The 17,171-nt window shown below is 52.3% G+C and overlaps 1 protein-coding gene across 7 annotated transcripts in view; it reads left to right on the top strand.

The window, feature by feature from the left end:
- TACC2 (transforming acidic coiled-coil containing protein 2) overlaps nucleotides 1-17,171 on the top strand; it is a 172,206-nt gene that overhangs the window by 120,326 nt on the left and 34,709 nt on the right. For all 7 annotated transcript variants that reach the window (XM_025047958.1, XM_025047960.1, XM_025047957.1 and 4 more), the window contains 2 exons: nucleotides 5,250-5,386; nucleotides 12,637-13,948. In XM_025047958.1, coding sequence (XP_024903726.1) covers nucleotides 5,250-5,386; nucleotides 12,637-13,948 — 1,449 coding nt within the window. The remainder of the gene's footprint in view (nucleotides 1-5,249; nucleotides 5,387-12,636; nucleotides 13,949-17,171) is intronic.

Genomic DNA, 17,171 nt, shown 5'->3' with positions numbered 1-17,171 from the left:
GTATGTATCGTGAAAAAAATCACCTGTCTGGTCGGTTGTTTTAGGCAGGAGGGAAGTGTGTGTGTGTGTGTGTGTGTGTGTGTGTGTGTGTGTGTTGGAGCAGGGGCAGACTTTCTTGACAAGGCTGTACCTAAAGTGGAATATTTTGATGAATAGAATTTCGTTCAAGAATGATCCATCCACTCACAACTCCATCAAACGCTTACTCAGGTGAGGTGAAGAGATGAATGAGAGCGTGTGATCTGCTGAGCGCTGTTTCCTTTCTGGAAGGTCTGTCTCTCTTCAGGGATGCCAGCTGGTCTTCTGGGCTGATGCAGGGCATTGGGCCAGCACGGCTGCCTTTCTCTGGGTTGCACCTTCAAGGGAGGGATGTGGGAGGAGGACCTCCATTCTGACCTGGGCAGTGTACTCACTCTTCTTGCTCGGATGGAGGTGGGGGTGAGGGGATGCCCTCCACCAGGAGCTCACAGGGTTCGGCTTATATCACCCGAAGCCCCTCCCCCACCTCTAGAGGGTCTGCGTTGTGTCCTTACACTCTCGTCATCGTTGGGTGGCCACGAGAACTTCCGTCCCCAGGATCACGTTCATGTGGGGAGCTGCAAACTGCAGTTCTGAGGAAGGGATCTAGAAATCCATCCACAAGTGGAAGTAGCCCCTCCCTTTAGCAGTGCTTGGGAACAGCTACTTCCTGCTCACCAGGTAACGTTTCTGTGTAGGTGACTTTGGACTGGCGGGGTGGGAGGGGCGCTGTTTAGAATGAAGGCTCTTACTTGGCGGCGGTGTTTAATGCAGGGAGGCCTGGTTCCGTGGCGGCTCTGCCACAAACGGGCCTGTGACCCTGGGAAGTCACTCGAGCTCTCCCAGCCTCAGTTTCCTCGACCGTTTAAAAAGGCGGGATGAGTGTGTTAGAATCAGAAATGATCTCTAGATTTTCTTCCAGCTTCAAAGGTGGAAAATTCTGTGATTTCTGAAATTTCTTGTCCCAAGCCCTTGAATTACCTCCAGTAAAACTTGAGCAAATGTAAGCATTTAATGATATGCTAGAAAAGTATATCGATAGTATCTCTATTAAAAGATACCCATGTTTTATTTATATGTACACATTCACATAAGCATTTGCATATATATGTATGGACGTATCTATTATATCGTACTTACTTTACTACATTACACTAGCTATATATTATACTAAATATTATACTAAGTTTATTATATGTTATACTACATTATATTAATGTATTTGTGTGTGGGGCTGATCTTACTATTTTGTTGTAGTTCACAGAAGTAAAACATAAACATATCCAAATTCAACCAAAGCTACAGGTTAACAAGCTTCAGAAACAATTTCCATAAAGTGCTCTGTTTTGACAGTGTCACCTATGGAAGGGACTCGGTTCCTCACTGTGGTTTTCAAATTGTGCTCGGTGGGATTTCCGAGCTCCTTCTCTGAAATCCAAGAAAATATTTGAAAAAAAAAAAATTTTTTTAAACTTGACCGACACCCATTTGGGGAGTATGGCAGGTTCGGGCTTCAGCGGCTGACACAGCCAGTCCACACGTGGGGTCACGTCTCCATCTCTCCTTCTCTTCCACCACGTCACGCTGTGTGGCGGTCGATGTCACCAGCATGTGGCCTTGCGCTGATAGGTTAATTTGGATTTGCATGGTTATGTGGCTCTCCTGCTCTGTCTGCCTTATTAAAGAATAGCCCGCCATCAGAGGGCAGGCTCTTCAAAGCAGGTGCCGTTTGCATTACTCACCGGTCCGTATCAGGACTTCCCTGGTAACGTGCTCCCAGGAGGGAAGTCAGCAGGTGTATTGCTGCAGTTGGCATCTTAGTGTCGGATTCCCAAGTTCACCAAAATAGCCTAATTGTTCTCAGTGATAAACTTCATGATAAGAATATATTGTAAAACAGAGCTTATGAAATAAATGAAATACTACTTTTCTCTATGCATAGGAATCTTCATGTAAGAAAAATTCCTATGCATAGAGAAGAGTAGTATTTCATGTATTGCTAAAAATGTTTGGAAGCCACTGCTGTAGTTAAAAAGGCTCAGATTTTAGAGGCAGGCAGTTTTAGATCTGAGCCCTGCTTCTACTGCTCATCTACCAGATAGATAGCTTCTTAGACTGTAGTGTGTCATCTGTAAAACAGGCTTAATCCAGTGCCTGACACATAACAAAAAGTCTAACACCTGATAGCTATTATAATGCTTTTCATGCTGGGAATTAAAGTCAACATATTTCATATCTGACCATTAAGAGCAATCACTTTACATTATAGCAATACACATTGTATTTGCATATATTTGCATATTTACTTATACAGAGAACATAGCGTCTCCTGGTTCTCTTTCTGCTACATCTTTGTGGCAAATTAATTTCCTTTTCTTTCATTTTGAAAGCGCACGGGGCCTTAATAGAATCATTTCTCGTACTTTAGTTTTTTGTTATAGGGAAAAAAAATCAAACAGCTGGTGAGAACTGCTTTTTATGCATTGGGACTGTGAAATGCTGCCTTATTTTATATACAGGCTCTTTGTGGGTGGACTGCAGAAATCCCTGCTCTTGGAAATGTTTTCGAGCCCCCTGGGAAACCGAAGAGGGAGAAAAGAGCTAATTAAAAAAGCTGCCATCCGCCTCCTCTAATTAACTTGCTCTGCGCTCCTGGGAGAGGGCATGGGAATAGGAAAACAGTGCAGGCAGCACCGGAAGTGAATGCCATTCTAGCGGACCACGGCAGCCCGGACGTTTTGACGCAGAATAGTTCATAGTAAACAGGCAAGGGACCACAAAGGGACTTGGTGTGCCCCCTCTCTCCCCACGCACTGCCTCCCGTGCAGGGCAGTGGCGAATGGGGGTCCCTTCCGAGCAGGTGTGCAGGCCGGCCAGCTGCAGCAGGGGGACCTCATTGGAATTCAGCAGCTTGAACCCAAGAGCATCCGGCCCACCCTGTTGCTTGCTTGTGCTGCTGGGAAAGAGCAGGGGCCCTTTGTGCTCGAAAGCCACACACCACCAGAGCCCAGGGATGCAGAAACCACGGGAAGAGCTCGCAGCCTCTCTCTCCGTATATATTTGCTGGACTCTGGAGAATCGCGCAGCATCCGTGGCTGGTGGTGCAGCTGACTTTTTTGTGCCATCTTGACGAGATTTAGATCCCAGCAAGACCAGCAAGGGAATTAGGAGAGGAATTTGGAGGACAGACTTATTCTCCAGCAGAGATGGCTTTTACCTCCTGGAGGATGTGGCCCCCGGTTGAATGGGCCCGGTGGATGTGGACGGCAGTGACCAGCGGTGGGGATTCCAGTCTGCTGGTCCTTCAAGGAAGCCCTGGAAAGAGGCAAGTTGGCTCCGTGTGTTTCGGCAGTGTGGCCCCTGACGTGTGCAGCGCTGGAGGCCAGGGCGTCACCAGGCAGATCCAAACGCTTGTTTCTCTTTAATGCTCAGTCGTGTAACTTCCTCGTGTTTTTCATACTGGTACACACACTGCACAACTTCAGGTACCTTGATCTGTTGTCGTCCACATGTGGATCTCAAATTCTCCCCGTAGACAGAAACTAAGCCCTTTATTATTGTGCGTTTGTGAAAAGTCAGTAAGCCCCTGTCGTGTTTGCGTGAAATTTGATCGTGTGCAGGCTTTGGCTCATGGGATCCCATTGCAAGCAGCTCTGATGTTTCTGTTCATCTCTTTGGGTCCCTGGAGGGCTTTGTGGCTGGTTGGAGGAGGCAGGGGCCCTGGAGGTGTGGGAGTGCGGGGGCTGTCCTCTGGCATGAATGAAGTGAACTTCTGACAAACAAGTTGTAAAATCAACATCGATGCAGCTTTTTCTGAAGGCAAACTCACCAGTGGCTCCTTTTTTCAGCCCTGGCTGACTGGAAGAATTGGTTGGTTCCTGGTCTCTCTGCCGGCTGGCAAGTGGTCTTTAAAAGATGCTGGCCTCTGCAGAGGCTACCGGTCCTTTGACCTTTGTGGGAGCTCGGCAGCCTGAGCAGTGCATGCTCCATACTCACCTGACATGTCACTGCTGATTATACACTTTTGCCCAGATTTGCGCACTGGGTCACCTGTGCCAGCAGCAATCCCGAGTGTCCACCCTCTTGATAATTACCTCCCTTGTTGCAAATGAATAAATGGCATGTTGGTCTATTTAAAACATTCCGAGAGATGCAAATCAGCCCGGGTGATGCTTCTTGCACTCCGGCGTCCTTAGAGCGAGCTGGGGCCAGGACCGTGGCCAGCTGGGCCTCCTGAGCAAGTGAGGAACTGCCATCCGGCCAAAAGACACATGCCTGGCTCAGCAATTTGGGGAGGCCTCATTCCCTCTGCCTTAAACGGAGAACCCAGTGGAAGCAATGTGATGGAGAAAGGCTATCGGCTCTGGGTTTTCGTGATCTCAGGACAAGGCTTTAGTTTGATGGGTGGCCTCCCCTTATTCCTGGGTGGGATGTCCTCTGGGTGGGAGTTTGGACCATTTCTCTGAGTGGTGAGTCTTCCTTGAGAGAGCAGACTTTCCTGCAGACCGGAGAGGGCCATTTTCACACTGTCGTGGTCAGTGGGCTGTGCTTTGTATCTTGGTCTGGCACATCCTCCAGCTGACTGGCTTGCCTGCATTCATTCATTCATTCATTCCTTCATTCAACAGATGTTTATTCACTGCGTCCAGGTTTAGGCTCAGGGGTGCTGTGGCTCCCCGGCTGCCTTCATGGCCTTTGCAGTTCAGTAGAAGAGAGAGACTGTCAACACGGTTAGAGAGAGAATAAATCTGAGGTCCCAGGGATGAGAAGCACCGGGAAGGGAGGGTGGTGGAGAGGATGGCGGGGTGGGGCGGGGAGAGGCCGAATGAGGTTGGGTGTCCTCGAGTGGGGATTCTGTGGGTGTGTGGGGACCGCGGCGTGGAAGAGTGTTCCTGGGAACGCCTCCGTATCACTTCGCCTGAGTCGATGCCAAGGATCACATGCCAGCGTTGATCAGAAGATTCCACTGTGTTTGTATTTGCCACTAAGCCCAGAAATATATATTTCAAGTAGAGCTGAGTTCAAAGAATATATCATTTGGGCACAAAGCTGATAATGAGATGTGCTCTTGGGAATCATGCTGTGAAATGACTTTCCTCACCTCTCTCCTTGGGTGGTTTAATTGGGCAGCAGCAGATTCCCCTGGGGGATCGGGAGGGAGGGCAGGTGCTACTCAGCAGCATTCAGCCCCCGCCCCTGCCTGACCTCTGTTTTCTCCCCTTCTCCGGCAGGAGTTCTGACTCTGAAGAAGCTTTTGAGACCCCGGAGTCCACAACCCCTGTCAAAGCTCCACCAGCCCCACCCCCACCACCCCCAGAGGTCATTCCAGAGCCAGAGGTCAGCGTCCCGCCTCCCCCCGAAGAACCAGGTAAGCAAGGGTCGGGCAGCCCCCGGGGAGACGCAGCTGGCGGGGGGCGCCCACCCCGGAGTGCTGTCACTGGAGCTCCTTTTCCGTCCCCTGTTGCTGGGGCCTCGTGGCTCCGAGCTGTTTTTATGTGAGTGGGGACTGAGGGTGAGTGGGTACAGCGGGCGGGTGTGCTGACTTTGCAAGAGTCTAGGGGAGGCTTCTGGGAAAACCGCTCACGCGGCTCCGGGTCCCTTTCCCTTGGCACCCGGAATTGGGTTTGAGCGGGCAAGTGGGTCCCGGAAGTTCCCGGTACCTTCTTGCAGTCTAACATGTGGCCCCTTGCTCCTGTAAGGACACTGGTTCTGGATGGCACCTGTGAATCTGCATTTTTATTATAAAACGTGGCTCCCGTGGGCTCAGGGAAGGAAGACATTTATGAAATGGGAAGGAAGAGGACGTGGTAGGCAGCAGGATGCACACCTGGCCGGCTCGTTTATTCCTCGTTAACCTCAGTTTACCTGCTTTCTTAACACATTCTCACAGCTTTTTGCCCCTAGTGTGACTTAAAATGCAGACCTTTCTGTACCTTTCAGATGTGCTGATGACAAGGAGTTGGGTGGGGGATGGGACAGATCTCATTTCCCAACCACCAGCCTGCCCACCTGGCTGGCGCTCTCCGCCTACACCCTCCGGTTAACCCAGCGTGGGTGGGACCAACTCTATCATGACAGAATAACCGTGAGGCCTGGAGGGAGATGGGGACTACCAGAAATGGCCCCACAGGCTGGTCAGGAGGCCAAGCTGACACCGTCCTCAGCCCTGGGCAGCCTGCTCTGGGCCGTGCGCTTTAGAGGTGCCCCCTCTGGCCATCCTCCAGCCTCAGCCCTCTCTACGTAAGGAATTTGCAGGGCCAAACTCCTGTACCACGCTATGGATACCTGGAGGCAGCCACTTCCTGGGCCCGCCTCCTGGCCCATCTTCCTAGGGCTGACTGTGCCCATGTCTGCACACATCAGCTGCAGAATAACCAAGGGACCTGCAGGTGGGGTGTTGACACACCTGTGCTCGAGGCCACCCCAGGTGAGGGATGGAGCATGGGTGGGAGGAGAAGGAGCAGGCTGGGGGCCAGGCCTCCATTTGTACTCCTGTCCTGACCAGGAGCCAGGTGGACTGTAAAATAAAATAACATTTTGACCTTGATTTTTCTTTTTTTTTTTAAAGAAAGAAATGGGTGGCATTCTTTTTACCTGCCCTGGCTTCGAGTAGGCTGTTTTAGAAAGAGGAGACACTCTGGGCTTTATTCCTAAGGAGACACGCCCCCCAGTGCTGGGGGAAGATGGGGAGGACCATTTTTAGGGAGAGTAGACATCTCTCCCGGCATCTGATAAATGCAGTTTTCATATTCTTCCCTTTTCGACAGCTTATCAAGTAGTCATATCTGATGATGCACAGCCGATCTAAGCCCTGGGATGTGAGGATACGGTTGTTGGAATTTATTTGATTTCAAGGTGGAAAAGAAGCCAGAAGGGCTGCTTACATTTCTGAGTCTTTGGCATCATCCGATAAATGCAGTTTTCATATCCTTCCCTCTTCGACAGCTCATCAAGTAGTCATATCTGATTATGCACAGCCGATCTAAGCTCTGGGATGTGAGGATACGGTTGTTGGAATTTATTTGATTTCAAGGTGGAAAAGAAGCCAGAAGGGCTGCTTACATTTCTGAGTCTTTGGCATCCTCACTTAGAGCAGCGGTCCCCAACCTTTTGGGCCAGGGCTGCTTACATTTCTGAGTCTTTGGCATCCTCAGTTAGAGCAGCGGTCCCCAGCCTTTCGGGCCCCAGGGACCGGTGCTCCTATGAGATCTGGACGCCTGATGCTCTGAGGTGGCGCTGAGGGGGCGATGCTGGCGCTGGGGAGCGGCCGCAGATGCCGATGACGCTTCTTCGCTCCGAGGCAGTGATGCTAGCGCTGGGGAGCGGCTGCAGATGCCGATGAAGCTTCTTGGCTCCGCACTGCTCACCTCCTGCTGTGCGGCCCGGTTCCTAACAGGCCACGGACTGGTACCGGTCCACGGCCCAGGGGTTGGGGACCCCTGTATTAGAGCATCTAAAAATTCATTTCTTATGATATTGTATTTTAAAAAATCACCCTTAAGTTTAATGGAACGTGAATGACAAACAGATTGTAACCCCTAAACTGGCAACTGAGAGTAAGCTATCTTTTTTTGGTGGGTAAAATTAGTTCATGCCTACAAACGTGTGGGATACTTTAGAAAAGAATTTGGAAGACAAACAACAGCCCGTTTCCGTGTGTGGTCCGTCCCCAAGCGCCGACGAGTGTGCACAGGAAGTCCGCTGCCAGGATCCCCTGGGATTTCCAGTCACGTGTCCCGACTGCCCTGGAAATGTTTCGCCGCTTCTGTTCCTTCCTTTGGCCGGTCCTTGTTCCTCCTGCCTGGCTTGTTTTTCAGCAAACAAAGAACAACCTCCATTCTTAAAAACAAGTACTGGCACAGCACTCACCTCTTCCTCGGATGGCAGTTTGCAGAAGAATGAGCATCACAGAGGAGTCAGACGGAGGCCCCGCCTGGAAGGGGCTGGAGAAGTTAATCGCCCTGAGGCCCAGCCCCACGGAGATTGTGACGACTCTGGTTGGAGTCTTTGAAACCTGCAGCGAGGCTAAATGCATGCCAGTTATACAGTTAGGACTCTTCCGGTTGGGATTCTTTGCTTAACGCTCTCTTCTGTCTCCGGCTGTACAAATATTCGTTTGCTAAGCAGCACTTGTTAGAAAAGTCTGCTGCTCTATTCTGCAGACAGCATGGGACGTGTCTAGGTGTGAGAAGGCCACTGCCCTGGAGGTGGCTGGAGGAGGAGAAAGCTTCCTTCTGAGAACCATGAGAAAAAAGGGCAAGAGAGGAAAAGCTATTGTTTGATTTTCCTCTGCAGACGTGTCCGGGACATGGCTAAAGGGGCCGAAAGAACCACATGCAACAATAGACGCGACCTTTGGCAGTGAATAAAGCCATGATTTTTCCTCCTGGAGACCTACATTTTATCATCAATCTCGCCTTATCTGGGATGCTACCAGCATGTTTGTGCTCCGTGGGGCAGAGGGTGGACGAGATGCTGGGCGGGGTTCACTTTGCATCTGCCCTGGGCTGGGCTGGGCCAGCATGCAGTTTTTCCAAGCTCAGTCTTCTTTCTCATAACACGAAGAGGGTGACCTGCGAGTCCCCTGAGGTTCGTCCCGCTCTGGTCACCCACGACCCTGTGAATGGAACGCTCTGCTGCTCGTACAGGGCCCGTGTTAGGAGAACTCAAACTGGCCACCAGGAGACATAATTCAGTGTCACACAATTAAAGAATAGTTCTCGTTTCAGCATCTGCCACGTGCCAGGCCTGTGCTAGGTTCTTTGCACGTTTTATCTCCAGCTCAGGTAAGAGAATAACCTTGTGACTTGCAGTAGATGGTTATTCATGCACTGAGAAGAGGCAACGCTTCCTGTGTAGAAGATCATTGGCCCTCCATATACGTGTTTCCGTTGAGTCTGGTCTGTGCGTGCAGGGGTGTCACGTGTTGACTTGGGCCCTCTGGGCCATGGATCCCTGCCCAGAGGGACCGCGTGGAGATAGAAGAAGGGCAGGGGAAGGGGAGAGACGCGCCAACACAGCCGACAGCGCGAGCCAGTTAGAAACCGTCCAGCAAGGCTGAGAGGTGTGGCCTTTGGAGACAGTGGAGTGACATCAGTTGAGTGTCATTAGTTGCCTTTTATTAACTGTCTCTTCCTCAGAATTCCCTCTTATTTCCAAATGCGTTTTTTGCCCAGCTCGGAGATTTTATTGCCTCGCCCTGGTGTTATGGATTATTATACTGTGTCCCCCAAATTTATATGTTGACACCCTGACCCCTAATGTGACAATTTAAGGTAGAACCTTTAAGGAGGTGATTAAGATTAAATGAGATCATAGGGTGCGGCCCTAATCTAGTGGGACTGGCGTCCCCCTAAGAGGAGGAGGACACACCAGGGATGAGCTCACATAGAGAAAAGGCCATGCGAGGACACAACCATCTGCGAGGCAAGGAGAGAGGCCTTGGGAGACGCCAAACCTGTCAGCATCTTGACCTTGGACCGCTAGCCTCCAGAACTGTGTACAAGTAAATGTCAGTTGTTTAAGCCCCGGCGTGCGATACTCTGTTATGGTGGCCCAAGCAGACTGATGCAGCTGGGGACCTCCAATGAGCCTTTGCATATGATGGACCAAAGATGTCACTGTCGTCATCAGACCAAGGCAGAACCTGGAGCCAGCGCAGGCATTGCCTGGGTGGACCCTGCTGGGGTGCACGAGGTGAAGGACGTCCTTACCTCTGTCCACGGCATACCCCACAGCAGCTGACATATAGGGGGCACCCAGATTATCTGCGGAACGAACAAATGAATCGTCTTCATGCAGGTGTGGCATGTGGACATTTGGAAGCCCAGTGGGTATCCTGGGAACCCCGCCGGACCACACCTGCTTTAGCAAATCGTGGCCTGCACGTGCCAGTGACCTTTTTCTCTAAGAACTGCCTGACCCCAAGGGTCCTGCGAAGAGCGCGTGGAAGGGCCCTCCCGGCCCTGTGATGGGCACCGGCGAATGATCTGCCGTGGTGACCACACAGTAAGACTGCAGTTCTCAACCAGGGACAGCTTTGCTCTCCAAGAAGACACTTGACAATTTCTAGAGACATTTTTGGATGTTACAACTGGGATAGGGGGTGCTCCTGGCATCCAGCGGGTAGAGGCCAAGCACGCTGCTAAATATCCCATGATGATCGGGACAGCCCCACGTCAAAGAACTAACCGCCCCAAAGTGACCACAGTGCTGAGGTTTCCTGGGCCATGATGATTTAATTAGGGAATGTCAGCTCTAAGTGGGAAAGCTATATTAAGCAGACTGGGAGCTTTTTTTCTGGGGAAAAGAGTAAGCAGATGGTTAGGCTGACTCTGCTGACTGTTGCATGATTCGGGGAGAAAGGCTGACATCTGAAGGGCCTCAAGGCTGCTGGAGGTGGGCTGAGGCTCTTCCTCACTCCTCCGAGGCCTGGCGGAAAGCACCTGGTCCTCTAGGTCCCCTGTCCTCTGTGCCCTCTGTAATGCATGACCAGGGAAGGAAGATCAGGCAACTGCCGATGGGAGGATGGGGTGCTTGAGGGTGACGAGTCCTGGAGGAGATAGGGAGGAGGCTGATTTTAGAATGAAGAGGGGTGGAGACACCCCTCCTTTTGAATAGAACAGGAAGCAAGAGTGTTTCAGGATCATGGAGGAGTCACTTGGCAGACTCAGAGCAGAGCTAAGAGGCTTCAGTCAAATGCTCCAGCTTGTAGGACGTCTGCTCCAAGTAGGGCCTGGGGTGGCATTGGGCGCAGAATTGAGGGGAAGGTTTGACACCACAACTAGCTGACAGATGTGCTTCTAGAAGGTGCTTTCAATTCCAGAGATATTTATTGAGCCTGCAAGAGAAAGTGCAGCAAGTCTGAAGGAAAACAAAGGCCAATCAGAACAGCTCCTGAACTCGAGAAGTTTCACGTTTCCTTGTGCTGTCATCTCTCAGGCAGCACCTCATCTCCGGGGTCCTCTGCCAAGTGCTCCGAGAGAAAGATTTGCTTGTGAGCAAAGCTGGGTAAGCACCGTGCGAAATACTCGCCACCTGGTCTGAGAAAATCTACAGCAAGAAGCCAGTTCTGGTTTAAGGGAGCCTTTCCCAAACCCTGTTTGTTTGTTGGGATGAGGGATAGGGCTGCCAGATTTAGCAAGTAAAAATATAGGTAGCCTGGCTAAATTAGAATCTCAGATAAACAAAGAATCGGGATTTGGGACATTTATACTAAAAAATTGATTCATTTATCTGAGATTCAGATTTTAACCAGTCATCTTCTCTTTTATCCGGCAACCGTACCAGCGGACGGCGGGTGGGTGCTGGGCGCATAACGCCTGCCCTTTGGGAATGCCGTCCCAAGTGTTGTACGTGCCAGCTCTTTCATGCCTTCCCCCACAGACCACTCTGCAGCGTTTGTCCTCCTTTGTTTAGTGACACGTTTGTGGTTTTCTGGTCAATCATTGTCTGGCTTCCTTGACCTCCCAAGACAGTTAGGAACCCAGAAATGCATGAAAAGCTCCACCTGGTTCCAGCAGAGTCCAGAGTAGCCGAGCCAAGGCCAGGCTGGTCAGGTCCCCATGGGGCGGTGGGGCCACGAGGTGACGGAGCATCTCCTGACCAGCATTTGGAGTACCCACAGCTTGCTGGGGAACAGGGAGCAGCCTCCTTGGCCGGCAGTGGCTGAGGGGGCGGGCGGAGGAGCCGAGAGGAAGCAGCAAAGTGAGGGAGAGAACAGGTCAGAGGAGGGGCTGGGGACAGAAGCGCCGCAGACAGTATCGGGGGGAGAAGTTACAGGGGATGCCGGAACAGGACAGGTGGCAGATGGGACAAGCTCAGTTCTGCTGTGATCACCTGGGGGCCTTTCCCAAACCTTACTCCTCACCGTGGCTCTGAGTAACGAGAACGGGCTGGACGGCAGCAGCAGCTGATATATTTGGAAGGCTTACGGTGCCTCGTTGGCGTTAGTTCTGCCTCCCTCACCGGCCTCCGATAATTCTGTAACGTGCCAGGCACGCTTCTACCCCAGGGCCTTTGCACTGGGGCTCCCTCTGTCTAGGATGCTTCCCGGGACGGCCGCCTGGTTCACACCTTTACCTCGTTTCCTGTCTGTGTTTAAAGCTCTCTTCCTAGGAGGGCTTTGCCCGACGACCTTATTTAAAAATTGCAGCGCCCCTACCCTGGCTTCGTTTCTCTCCGTAGCTCATATCTGGTCGTCTGTATGTTTTCCTTGTTTATCGGCTCCTCGGCTGTCGTGTCCCTGAAGACTGTGACTTGCAGGAGGGCAGGGATTTTGTCGGTTTCGTTGATTGTTGAATCCCCAGCACCCGGAGCGGTGCCTGGTCCCGATCGGGCACTTGGTCAGTGTTTTTGATGGCCTAGCGGTTTGATGGCCGAGCTGCTCCTCAAACAGCCGCCGTCACTCCCGCTTTGTGGATGAGGGAACGGAGGGTGAGCCCGTCCAGGGTTTGGAGCTAGTCCTGAGCTGGAGCAGGGTTTGTGCCCGCGCACTGTGCCGGCTCTGGCGGGCCGGGTTGGCCGGCGGGCTCTGCTTAGAGGGTAACAGTCCGGCCTGACCTGAGAAACGCTCCAGAGCGTCCTGTGCCCCAGTGACCGATTTGCCTCCGTTTCCAGGATGCGGTGCTGAGGCGGCGTCCGTGCCCGATGGCCCGCGCAGCGGCTCGGCGGAAGGCAGCCCTTCCCGTCCTCCCGCACACTCCTCCTCCGCCGTCTTCGATGAGGACAAGCCGATAGCCAGCAGCGGGGCCTACAACCTGGACTTCGACAGCATCGAGCTGGTCGACAGCTTCCAGACCTCGGAGCCTCGCTCCTCAGACCCCAAGCACCAGGAATGCAAAGTGAACGCCCGGAGGAAGTCCACCGATTCGGTCCCCGTGTCCAAGTCCACGCTGTCCCGCTCCCTCAGCCTGCAGGCCAGTGACTTCGATGGTGCTTCCTGCTCGGGCAACAGCGAGACCGTGGCCCCGGCCCCGGATGCGTACAGCACGGGTTCCAGCAGCGCCTCCAATACCCTCAAGCGAACTAAAAAACCGAGGCCTCCTTCCTTAAAAAAGAAACAGACCACTAAGAAGCCCTGTGACACCCCCCCAGTGAGAGAGACACAGCACGAGCCGGTCGAAGAGGGCGTTGTCTCCAGTGAGGAGACTCTGGGACCCGAGACAAAAACGGAATCAGCCCAGCCGGAAGGTTCTGGACCAGCCTTGTCGGAGGAGGCACCCCTAGAACCTGTTGCTGTGCCCAAGGCTGCCTGCCCTCTGGACTCAGAGGGTGCGGACGGGGCCATCCCCCCATCTTCCGGAGGTGGCAGAGTACAGAACTCACCCCCCCTGAGGAGGGAAACTCTGCCTCCTGTCACGGCCCCGGAGGCGGTGGAGGTGACTGCATCAGAAAGCGGGGGGCAGGAGGACTCCCCGGCCAAAGGGCTCTCAGTGAGGCTGGAGTTTGACTATTCTGAGGACAGGGGTAGTTGGGACAGCCAGCAGGAAAACCCCCCTCCCACCAAAAAGATAGGCAAAAAGCCGGTTGCCAAAATGCCCCTCAGGAGGCCAAAGATGAAAAAAACACCCGAAAAACTCGACAACACTCCTGCCTCACCTACCAGGTCCCCCACTGAGCCCAATGACATCCCCATCGCTAAAGGTACCTACACCTTTGATATCGACAAGTGGGATGACCCCAATTTTAACCCTTTTTCTTCCACCTCGAAAATGCAGGAGTCTCCCAAACTGCCCCAACAATCATACAACTTTGACCCAGACGCCTGTGACGAGTCCCTTGACCCCTTTAAGACGTCCTCTAAGACCCCCAGCTCACCTTCTAAATCCCCAGCCTCCTTTGAGATCCCAGCCAGTGCCATGGAGGCCAACGGAGTGGATGGGGATGGGCTGACCAAGCCCGCCAAGAAGAAGAAGACGCCGCTGAAGACGTAAGTCCAGGGCAGTGGGCGGGCGGGCGGGCGTCGGCGTGGTCCTCGGCCACCTGCCCAGATAAACTCGGGCTGCCGCGGCCCCTCCCTCCCGCACTGGCTGTGGTGGTGCCATGTTCGTGGCGGGACATGCACTCCCCGTGGTGACACTTCCCCATCCACATATCCCTCTGCGTCTAGAACCCTTGATCTTTTGCCCTAACGAGTCAGTGGTCTGAGGCGTTACTCTTAGTCAAAGATCTGACATTCAACTCCAGGGGCTTTGTGGGAGATCCCATAGAAAGGGAGCAGTCCGGTAGAGACCTGGTCACCGTCCCTGTTGGGGACTTACCTTTTTCTGTTTAGCATGGGAATTGCTTTTTTCGAGGGGCCTAGAGGCCAGGAGATAAACCCTTTAAAACATTGCTGAAATTTGTAGTATTCGTTTCTGCCCGTTAACAAGATTAGTCCGGGAGGCAAACGCAGTAGGCTCTGGGAGGCCTAGTCCCTTCCTTGCACCCCAACCAGCCCGGAAGAAACACCCCTGTTTGTCTCCATCCCTCTCTCTAGCTGTCTTTTGCAGACAAGGGTCCAAAGGTCCTGTAGGTCCAGAAGAACTGGGACCTGAAAGCGAGAGGCCATCCCCCGAGTCCCCATGAGGCCATCAGTAATCTGCCCCATTGTCCACAAACACTTGTCAAGGGGATGACCCTCGAATGCTACGTGTCCTTGACTCCAGCATTCATTCCAAGGCCCAGCCTGAGCTTGGATGGCTGCAGGTCCATTCCCAGGACTTTGGCCCGAACATGGTGTGATTTAGTACGTGGAGCCTTTGTCTTTGCTCCTTTGTGAAGTATCATCGATAATTTCACAAGGCCGTGGAGACCAGTCTTCTGGCAGCAACTCAGCAGAGCAGACCACAGCTGGTGGCCGCTGAGCCGAACTGAGTCTGCCCGGCACTGATGGATTAGAGACGGGGTGACCTGTTTACCTCCCATTTCTGGCTCCCTCAAGCATCTGACATTCAAGAAGAACCCAGGGCTTCCTGCAAAGAGGTTCTCTAAGCAGGGTTTGGCCGTAGAACACCTTGCCTGGTGGTGGGCAGTGGGCAGTCCTGGCCAAACATGTGGGCTTTTCTTAGATCAGTTACCCAGCCAGGCTTTTCCCAGACACTCCATAGAACCCGCGATGGAAACTTTATTTTAAGCCTCAAACCAGAGAAGTCTGAAATGCTCAGGCTGCAAAGCCATGTTCTCCCTTCGTTGAAGTAAGAGCCGGCACGTAGCCACCGCCTTCTTCACCACGCAGCTCGGCTGTGCTCTTTTGTGGCCTCACGGCCAGCAGAAGTCGAGGAAGCCAGTCCATCTCGCAGCCTCACTTCCAGTGCAGGTGACAGAGCTCTGTGGGCACCAATGCTTTACGGGATAATTGGGACCAAAAGAGGAAGGCGTTCTCCAGCGCCCCTCTCCAGAAAGCTGGGGTACGGCCCACTCTCCCAAGCAGAACCTACAGGGAACGGTGGTTGTAGCCTAACCCGTGAATAACCAACCAGTCGTCTGCAGATTTATCTTTTTTGTCAGTTCCTTCTGTCTGTCTCTCTTTTTCTTTTGTCTTCTTGTCTTAGGATGGTTGAAGATGTGATGTCTGTATGTTCTCTGTTGTAAGTAAATTTAAGGGAATCTGCTTGCTACGCTAAATGTGTCTTTTTTTTTTTTTCCCCCTGCCTTTCATTTTTGCTTCCAAGCTCTTTTGCTTTCCTCTCCATGGCTGCTTCTTACGTATTTCTGTGGCGGGCCTGGAAATGGTGGGGCACGGGGCGTCCCAGTGGCAGAGGTTATTGTTGTTTCGTTGCGATGAGCATTAAGTGAGACTGCTTGCTGTGACAACGTGACTCTCCGACGTCTGCCTGCTTGTCAGGAATGGAACTTTTTTCCCCTTTGCACATTGGCTGTCTTCATCCGAAACCCATACTTTTTTTTTTTTTTTTTTAACTTTCATTCATTTAAATCGGACTCCTGGGCGATTGCTTTCTAAGTTCTGTGGCTTCACAGGAAAATAACCATCCAATTTGACCACAGGCAGTGGCTGCTGTCACTCGTTCTGGCTAACGTGTGAAGCAGACGTGTTTGAGCTGTCCCAAAGTGAGACTCGTGGGAGCCCCCCCTGAAATGCAGGGCTGGCTCAGAGTGGAGCACACGGCTATGAGAGCCATCACCAGGCTGCTCCGGCCTGCGTCCTTGGTCACCCAGGACCAGACTGGGTATCTGCATGCCATCTGTGAGTCACCCCGCCGGACGTCGGTGGGCACAGAGCAGACCACCTCTGCCTCTGCTGCCTTGCCTCCCCAGCCAGGAAGGATCTTGTGGGCAGCTCCCAGGGGCCCAAGGACAAGCACCTGCTCTGTCTCCCTGTTCTTACAAGGGAAGCCGGCCTGGTCCTAGGCGTCCAGCAGCCCCGGGAGAGGGTCGAGTCTCTCCAGCTCTCTTCTGCCAAAGGGATTTCTTTAATATTTTAGAGCCGTTTAGCAACCTTAAAAATATATAGTTAATATATTTATGTGCATGAATAAATATATGCTTCCAGCCGTGATTACACTGTTCATAGGGCAAACGCCGTAAATGCTGTAGATAACCATTTATAGTATCGTTTCCATGACAATGCCATTGTTGGAGTGTTTTATTTGAGAGGACACGAAGGCGGAACTTGAGTGCCACGTTGCTCTGTCCTCGTAGTTACCTTTTAGAGCAGGGGCGGGCAGTGGGATCTGAGGTAAGGGACGTCCCCTGCCACAAACCCTTGTTTTGCTGAGGACAGGACCATACCACAGAGAGGCCTGAGACCAGAAGGCCGGGGCCAGTCTGCAGGTGGAGAAGCCTCCATTCTGACCATGGACATGACCCCTGACCTCCCAATGGACTCTGTGGAACCATCCACGCTAAAAGTGCTTTTTGACCCCTTTGGGAGTCTGTTCGGTTGTTTTCTTGGCCTCGTACCCTCACTGCCCCTCGTTAATAATATGGAGGAGAAAGAAAGGGAGAAAAGAGCCGTGAATCTTGTCCGTTAACCGTGTTAGGAAAAGACTTAAAAAAACAAAAAAATCATCTTATCCCTGAAAAGTGTTCTAGAGATTTATTGTCAACACTGCGCGTGCACTTAGCACCACTGACTGCGTAGCTAAAAGGGTTCAAGATGGTAAGTCCTACGTCACCTCTGGCCCTGCCTTTAGTCAGAGCCCCGCCCCCTC

This window comes from Pteropus alecto, unplaced genomic scaffold, assembly GCF_000325575.1.
Source record: "Pteropus alecto unplaced genomic scaffold, ASM32557v1 scaffold205, whole genome shotgun sequence".
NCBI lineage: Eukaryota > Metazoa > Chordata > Mammalia > Chiroptera > Pteropodidae > Pteropus > Pteropus alecto.
Note: the sequence above shows the minus strand (reverse complement) of the source record. Positions and strands in the feature narration are given on the sequence as shown.